At 43.7% G+C, this 8278-nt stretch overlaps 2 protein-coding genes across 2 annotated transcripts; one reads left to right on the forward strand and one right to left on the reverse strand.

The window, feature by feature from the left end:
* The first annotated feature begins 51 nt into the window (after positions 1 to 51).
* tpgs2 (tubulin polyglutamylase complex subunit 2) lies at positions 52 to 3612 on the forward strand. The gene is made up of 8 exons (XM_044217438.1): positions 52 to 259; positions 387 to 466; positions 551 to 638; positions 849 to 986; positions 1157 to 1270; positions 1367 to 1530; positions 1806 to 2020; positions 2265 to 3612. The coding sequence occupies exons 1-8, from the start codon at positions 184 to 186 to the stop codon at positions 2278 to 2280; spliced, it is 891 nt and encodes a 296-aa protein (XP_044073373.1). The 5' UTR covers positions 52 to 183; the 3' UTR covers positions 2281 to 3612.
* Positions 3484 to 7503, reverse strand: aqp7 (aquaporin 7). The gene is made up of 6 exons (XM_044217426.1): positions 6469 to 7503; positions 5324 to 5450; positions 5086 to 5223; positions 4814 to 4932; positions 4443 to 4660; positions 3484 to 4223 (listed from the first exon to the last, which is right to left on the reverse strand). The coding sequence occupies exons 1-6, from the start codon at positions 6604 to 6606 to the stop codon at positions 4034 to 4036; spliced, it is 930 nt and encodes a 309-aa protein (XP_044073361.1). The 5' UTR covers positions 6607 to 7503; the 3' UTR covers positions 3484 to 4033.
* Between the last annotated feature and the right edge of the window lie 775 nt (positions 7504 to 8278).

Here is an 8278-nt window from a genome sequence, read left to right on the forward strand (position 1 = left end):
AATTGGCAATTCTGTAGAAACGGAGCTTTCTATTGGCTTAAACATGTGCCAATTGTGGTGCACTTGTCGCTTCCTGTGTGTGCTGCCAGCCGAGCTATTTGGAGAGAGGTGAACGACACAGGGTAGAGAGCTGCAGAAGATGCTTCCAGTGTTTTGCACAAACTTGTGATTGCAATCTTCCAAATGGAAGAGACAAAAGAAAGCTTGGCATTTAAAGGTGTCGCTGAGCGATTGACGCTTGGCATTACTCGAATACTCGGTGTGTATCATGGTTTTTGCTCTGAAACTAGCTAGCAACAAACATTAACGTTGAGGTTAGCTAGCAAGCATATTGATGTCTTACTGGGCAGTTAATACATTTTACGAATGTGTCCCTGTTGTGCCAGAGAGCATGCCTGGTGTGGTCGATGTGCGTTTTGTAGAGAGGGAGCCTGCAGAGAAGAGGAGCCTGCTGTCTTGGGAACAGGTGAAAAATTGACACCTTAAAGACATCAAAATTTGGTCTGGTTGTATATTGTTGTCAAATGAACCTGCTGTATTTCGTCCTTAGAAAAACACGTGTATTTTGCCAGAGGACCTGCGAGATTTCTATCTGACAACTGATGGATTTACACTAACCTGGAGTGTTAAACTAGACAGTAGGTGACCTCATTAGTTTCATGTTATGTGTGTAATAATACTATTCTCACAAAAGTCTTAATCTATTCAAATTAAAGGCTACTATTAAGATTACACGATACAGGCAAATGCACCAAAGACTTGTGTGAAGGGTTTTCAGCTCTGAGATACAATCATAACTGTGTGTGTGTGTGTGTGTGTGTGTGTGTGTGTGTGTGTGTGTCTTTCAGATGAGTGTGTTCCCTTAGGATGCATGATGATTAACAGTGTGGCCAGGCTGTGCCCACTGCTCCAACCATTATCATTATTCTCTCTACCCAATGCACCCTCACTGGCAGACCTGGACTGGGAGGAGAGCAACACAGTAGGTGGTAAAACTCTCCTGTCAGATCCTCATATGGGCTTATCTCAACAATTACAGCATGTCAAGTTTGATTAAGTCTGTTTGTGTGCTCAGTTGTGCAGAAAGCAGGCTAATGAATGAAATGTTGATTGGAAAGTAAATATTTATTCAAGATTCATTAATGCTATCTGCCAGGGATGGGGCATGCTCCTGCTGCACCCCATTTTGATTCCCGGAGCCGTATCTTCGAGCTGGATTTCTGTGGTGGGAATGGCAAAGTGTGCCTAGTCTACAAAAACTGCACTCAAGGTGTTCTGTTTGTATTCACAAATTGCACCTTTTACGGTTTATCTAAACAACAATGTTAAACTAAAAAAAGTTATTGTTGGTCTTTGTATTTTCCAGGTGTCGTAGCCCAGCAGAGTGAAATCTGGTTCCTTGACCGCTCTCTCTGCTGGCATTTTATGACTGCAACCTTCACCTCTTACTACCGACTGATGATCACTCACCTGGGTCTGCCTGAGTGGCAGTATGCCTTCACCCCATATGGCCCCAGCCCCCAGGCCAAGGTAACAAAGTGTCTAATCACTCTTTCAAAGACCATGTGTTGTTGTTTAAATGGCAATCTGCAAAACTTTCAGTTACTGCAATACTTTCAGGTAAAATTCTGCATTGTCTCTGTTTTTCCCATTTGTTTTTTTGTTTGTTTTTTCAGTCTTTCATTATTTACCAAACCATGTCTAGTTAAAATGTGTTCCTGGGAATGCAGATTACATTGCTGGGACATTTTGTGAAGGAAGTAGAAGGATTTTTGCAATTTCTCTACCTCCTGTTCCCTCTACAGCAGTGGGCATCGCTGTACCAGCCACTGACTTTCAGCAGTGAGCTCAGCTTGGCTGATCCTGCTGGAGATTCCCATCTCAACAAGCTGGATCCTACAAGGGCCTTCAAAGGCAAAGCCAAGGTACCTATCCCCAAGAAGAAGCAGTCGACACAGTGCAGCTTAGCGAGCGCCGCCAAGAACCAAGGCAGCACAGGAAAATACATTGGGCCAAAGCGGTGAGAACGTTCCCATCCAAGAACATTTCAACCAACTTTACTGTCTATACAACCAACATGGCTTAGAGGAGCAGTCTGCAATTCCGTGAGAGCATGTTGTCCAAAACTAAGTTTGGAATGCTGCATGTCTAAATAGATGCATAACAGTGGTTCTTTGACCCAACACAAGGCTAAAGTGGTACCAGCTGGTGGAGGCAATGTGGCATGTAAAACAGTGTTTCTAACCTTGATTATGTTGTGTTAGACGTTTCATGCAGTAAAACGATGTCACCCCCTCCCCCCAACATGTCGACCTACGTGGAAGGGGACCCACTCCCTATGTAGATAAACACGGCTTATTCTAAGGTAATGAAAACACAACGATTTTTATTTTCAGTTGATTAATGACACTAATGAAAACATACTTATAAATATTATATTCCATTTCTGCCAGTAGCCCCTCCTAAATGTTACACACTGGACCTTTTTAACACAGTGTTTACTAGTGACACCTAGTGGTAAAAAGTAAAAAAAGTAGCCAATTCATAAAATATGATCATGTGCTGCTGACGAAGCACAAATAATACTGGCGTGGTAACAAATTGTGCCACTGCTGTAATCAATAAGGACTCATTATTACTCAATAAGGACACTATCAGTTTATAATTGTATTTATCGTCACTAGGCTTGGTTTGCCGGTGTGTCTGTGTGTGTGTGTGTATTCAGTTAGTCAGTAAAAGTGCTCGTATGACTGAAGACATGTTTCCACAATTTGAAACTCAAACTGAAATGATCACATGATTCTACAGAAAGAAATCAATCACATGACTCACTGACATTGTTCAAGGCGCATACTGCGCATCAGTGGAAACTGCTGTACGTACTCGACAGACGCCTCAGAGCTTCAGTATCAAACGTTACATCACTTTAGAGTGCATGCAAATCTGAACCATGAAATGTTACATGTTAAATTATCACTGGCAAGACTGGCAATAAACCATCAAGCCAGACTTCAGTAATCAAAGTTACTCACTGGCTATTGCATGACTGCAGTACCTCACTGATGCTGTGTTCCTCTGTAAACTTCACAAACATAAAAATGTGCTAAAGTTCAGACCTAGTCATTTTTCTATAATGACATCTGCTCATTTGAGGAGGTTATATTCCAGCGTTTTGGAGATAAAATTTGTTTATCCATTTTGGGCCCTTAATGCCAAACAGACTGCTGAGCAGACATAATAGACATCTAGGATTAAGTTTTTGGTTTATGTACTTTGGAGGTCCTACAAAGTTAATCAAGGCACATTTACCCTTTTTAGCTTTAGGCTGCTGTGCACTGGATTGTTGGAAAGATGAACATATATTATCGTTGGTTGTGCTGCTGCCCCTTCAAGCTGTGAGGAGCCAACTGCTACTGTTCCTTTTTTATTTTCAAAAAGATACATGTTTATAGAAAAGCAATGTATGAGGGCTGTTTATTTTTCTTTACATATACTGTAGTTTCCAAGCTCATGTTAGTGGTCTCCTGTTGATTGTTATAATGAATGATATTTATGGTGTCTTCCAATATCAGCTGCTATTGCCTCATATTAACATAAAATATAAGCCAGTGAGTGTGGGGTTTTTTTTTTCATCTCCCATGCATAAAAATGGCTCTTAGTTTTCAACCTTTTGTCCTTTAATGTAGTTGATACAACTAGCATGGATAGGAACAATAGCCATAGATGTCAGCATCACCTTTCAAAATATCTAATAATGTGTATTTTATATTTGTTGCAGTCACTCACGAGCACAGAAACTGTAGTTGAGTAACTAAAGTTGATGATGAAATTAATTACATAAAACAGACTCATCAATTTAAAGTTGCTTGAGTTTTTCAAAACCCTATTTGAGCCAGTCTTATGAAAGTCCTTCTGTCCCCCATCAAAGCAATTTGTTTTTGGTCTATTTTTTAACCCTTCATCAACACGGAATGTTTCAACTACAGATACCCACATAGCTTTAAAAGGGATACACTGTACATAGCTGGAGATCTCAAACACATACATTAGCATCGATGTTGTCCTGTTTCCCTAGAGGGGCAGTCTCCTCCTCCACCAGCCCCTCACCCTGTTCAGAGAGGGGAGGGTGGTGCATTTCCACCAAGGCCTTGTAGAGCCCCGCACCCAATACACCTCCAATGGGAGGGGCAACTAGAGGCACCCACCACCACCCATTTGCAGACCTATACAGATAAAGACAAGATAACTGTTAACTGATACAAAATTAGAGGGGCAGATAAAAAAAATGCATAAATATTTAAATCAAGCATGTTTCCATTTGCATCTAGTAATACCCTGGTACTAGGTGTGGAAAACGAACTCGCTTCGACTGACCCCTAGTTAAGGTGACATGTAGCAACAGCAAATCCTCCCCTAAAAGCCAATACTTCCTTCCTGTGTACCTGAACACGTCAGCCCCCCAGCCTGCTATGGCAGTGAAGACCCTGGGTGCGATGTCTCTGGTGGGGTTGATAGCATAGCCGCTGTTGCTGCCCAGAGAAATGCCAATGAGCAGCACCAGGAGACCCACTGCGACAGGCTCGCTACCTGCGGCGGCCGGTTTGTTCTTCTGGTCGGACAGAGCCATCAGGCACAGCAGCAGCATAGCTGTGCCGAACACCTGGCACACACACAGCACACAAGCATCACATAGAAACACATGTCAAGATAGCTGTGCGTAAAACAATACAACAAACAAAATTGTTAATGCAGAATGTGTCAGATGGTAGTGATTTGTAGCTGTAATCCTGGTTTAATCTGGTTTCATGGCTACCTGGTCAATGAATCCAGCCAGTAAGGAGAGGTACGGTGCAGGATAGGTGGCAAAGATACCAGCTGTGGCCTTTACACCAGTTACAGTCAGGTTTCCTCCACAATAGTCATATATGGCTTCTTCATATGGAAACAATATTGACAAGACAGATACTCTTAGATGTATGACTACCAATTGAAGTACAGCAATGATAATACAGGCAAGGAGAAGTAAATGTATAAGATTCTATAACAATGCAGGTGTTCAGCGCCTAGTGTGCAGTGTGCCCTCACCATAATAGACAGCATAAATTGTCCCTGCTGCCAGAAATGACCCCAATAGCTGTGCAAAAACATACAGAGGCAGCATCTTCCACGCAAGGCGGCCAAATGCGCACATTGTGAGTGACACTGCTGCATTCATATGAGCCCCTGATAGAGCAATAAAGCATGAGAAATATGTGTCAAATGATAGTGATTTGTGATGACTTTTAAGGATGATGGTAGGGTTTACAAGGGTCCGCTCTCATACCTGAGACTTTCCCTCCAACATGAACCCCCATAGCAACACCCAGTCCAAAACCCAGGTTGATGCTGAGGTACTGTCCGAACGCTCCCTGTCCTGTCACCACCTGGGCCACAGACCCCAAGCCAAACACCTGGACACAGAGAGAAGCAATCGCGCAAAGACAAAGTCACAGACGATGATTAAAGAGAAGCAAATTACAGGGGGGAAACTTCCAGACAGTCTAATTAAGGGAAAGCATTCCAGCCAACGGATATGATATCCAGCAACGGATATGTAAGGTAGCAAAAAAGAAATGCAAATATAATTAACAGATTGAGTTGTGCCAATGAAGTCCGTGTGTCAGTCCGACAGCCAGAGTGTGTGAGGAATGAGTGTTTTTAATTTTAACTATGGTACTGTATCTATAAGTCTAAAAGAATCTCAACTGAAGCATTTTCTCTCTTTCATTTAACTTTTAACTCAGTGAAAGAGATTTCTGTCCCAGTGAAAAAAAGCTGGCTCTAAAAAACTGCAAACAGGAAACAGGAAACATGTGGTTCCTCCTACAAAAGTCATGTTAGGTTAAGAGTAAGTCTGGTTTCTCAAGTACAAGCCCAGCAAGTTTAGGTATTTATACAAAATACAAAAAGTGTGTGTGTGCTCACATGCTTTTTTACATACTGTGTTCAGCATGTGTTCATTTGTAAGTGTTTCTTCCAGGGTTCTAAGTATAGGGTTTATTGTAACAACTGACAGATAACATGTGACTTTTGCACCCCTCTCCATGTGGCCCACTGCCTGACCTTTCTCTGGTAACACTAGATTTCCTGGTTCACCCACTTGATCCCACCAATCCCCACCCACAACCCCTGCCATGTGACTGTGAAACACGCTTGTGTGTGTGGGTGATTGTTTGGGAGAGGGCGCAAGTTATCAGTGTCAATGTAAAGTATTTCTGATTCAAGAATATAACATTAATAATTAATGCTATATGGTTGTTACAAATAAGCATGCCCCAATGTTCAAAACAGAAAGAAGAGGTCACAAATGAAAAGGTGAAATTGTCGCCAGAATGATGGATATAAGAGACGTTTTTGGCACATTATTACGACAAGTGCTGTGACAGCATATAGCTCTTTAGACATCTTCTGCAATTATTTTTTTCTTACCATCATGACATATGTGCAGAGGGATTCAGCAAGTCCCACACGAACAAATTCATTCTTTAGCCAAACTTTGGGTCGAGTTACATTAACTCCTTTCTGCTGAGAAACCCCGAGTTCTACTGACTCCACCAAGTCCTTCATTTCTTCTTCTCTTCTTTCACACAGAAGTCCACAAACAAGTCTCTTTCTGACTATTTCCCTTCTCTTTCCTCCACCTCTTCTAACTTGTCTTCTCGTCTGCTCTGCTCACTTTCTCTTTGTGCGTGCCCCTCTCTCTGACTGTCACACATACCCATTGGGATTTGTCCACATTTCATAGCCTTGACCCAACCCCCTCCTCGCGGATACGCTCAAATACACACAGTCAGACCCAACCCCCAATAGCTTTGCATTATCTGAGGATACTTGGCCAATAAGAAAAAAGGTTAAAAAATGAACCTGCTCTGCTAAACAGAAACCTTAACTGCCCCCTATAATTGACAAAAAATGGTAAGATATGATATGTAGTTCAACTGTTTCTCCTTGTGAATGCAAATTTGTAACAATGCCATGGTCCACCTGATTCCTGCATATAGGCAGAAATGAAAGCTCTGTAAACCTGATATCAAAGCAGTGTACCAGTGAAGCTATGGAGGACCTTCAGGTGTGCTTGGACTGCACTGGCTGGGATGTTTTCAGGACTGCTACCAACAGTCTGGATGAGTTCACAGAGGCTGTGACGTCATACATCAGCTTCTGTGAGGACTGCTGAGTACCATCACGCACCAGGGTGTCTTATGACAATGACAAACCCTGGTTCACAGCTAAACTCAGACAGCTAAGGTTGGAAAAGTCTGTGCCTCTCCACAACGGCCCACCCCAGAAGCTCCCCGCTCCCTTACCACAACGACGACTCTCTCCATCCTCGGGAAGGATGTCAGCAAACTGTTCAGGAGGCAGAACCTCCGCAAAGCAGCCAGGCCAGACTCTGTGTCTCCATCCACCCTGAAGCACTGTGCCGATAAGCTGTCTCGGTGTTCATGGACATCTTTAACACCTGGAGACGTGCCATGTGCCAGCCTGCTTCAAATCCTCCACCATCATCCCTGTCCCCCATCTCCAAAAAAGGACCACAGGACTTAATGACTACAGACCCGTCGCCCTGGCCTCTGTGGTAAAGAAGTCTTTTGAGCGTTTTGTGTTGTCCCACCTCAAAACCATCACAGACCCACTCCTGGACCCCCTGCAGTTTGCCTACAGAGCCAACAGGTCTGTAGACGATACCAGAAACAAGGCCCTTCACTTCATCCTCCAGCACCTGGACTCCTCAGGAACCTACGCCAGGATCCTGTTTGTGGATTTCAGCTCCACTTTTAACACTATCATCCCAGCTCTGCTACAGGACAAGTTCTCCCAGCTGAGCGTGCCTGACTCAACCTGCAGGTGCATCACAGACTTCCTGTCTGACAGGAGGCAGCACGTGAGGCTGGGGAAACATGTCTCTGACTCCCGGACCATCCGCACCGGTTCCCTCCAAGGCTGCATTCTTTCCCCTCCGCTCTTCTCCCTGTACACCAACAGCTGCACCTTCAGTCACCAGTCCGTCAAGCTCCTGAAGTTTGCGGATGACACCACCCTTATTGGGCTCATCTCTGATGTGGATGAGTCTGCCTACAGGTGGGAGATTGACAACCTGGTGACCTGGTGCAGTGGAGATGGTTGTGGGTTACAGAACGAGCCCAGTCCCGCCCACCCCCATCACTCTGTTTGACTCCCCTGTTAGCACATCATCACCCAGGACCTCAAGTGGGCAAAAGGCAATTTTAATGAGTGC

This window comes from Siniperca chuatsi, linkage group LG2, assembly GCF_020085105.1.
Source record: "Siniperca chuatsi isolate FFG_IHB_CAS linkage group LG2, ASM2008510v1, whole genome shotgun sequence".
NCBI lineage: Eukaryota > Metazoa > Chordata > Actinopteri > Centrarchiformes > Sinipercidae > Siniperca > Siniperca chuatsi.

What these genes read in the sequence shown, in the direction of transcription:
- tpgs2 (XM_044217438.1), top strand. Translation starts at nt 184, where the DNA reads ATGGAAGAGACAAAAGAAAGCTTGGCATTTAAAGGTGTCGCTGAGCGA. An exon ending in CTACAAAAACTGCACTCAAG is followed by an intron (nt 1,271 to 1,366) that starts GTGTTCTGTTTG and finishes TGTATTTTCCAG; the next exon opens with GTGTCGTAGCCCAGCAGAGT. An exon ending in GCCCCAGCCCCCAGGCCAAG is followed by an intron (nt 1,531 to 1,805) that starts GTAACAAAGTGT and finishes TTCCCTCTACAG; the next exon opens with CAGTGGGCATCGCTGTACCA.
- aqp7 (XM_044217426.1), bottom strand. Translation starts at nt 6,606, where the DNA reads ATGAAGGACTTGGTGGAGTCAGTAGAACTCGGGGTTTCTCAGCAGAAA. An exon ending in AATTTATGCTGTCTATTATG is followed by an intron (nt 4,933 to 5,085) that starts GTGAGGGCACAC and finishes TTCCATATGAAG; the next exon opens with AAGCCATATATGACTATTGT. An exon ending in TGGCTGGATTCATTGACCAG is followed by an intron (nt 4,661 to 4,813) that starts GTAGCCATGAAA and finishes TGTGTGTGCCAG; the next exon opens with GTGTTCGGCACAGCTATGCT.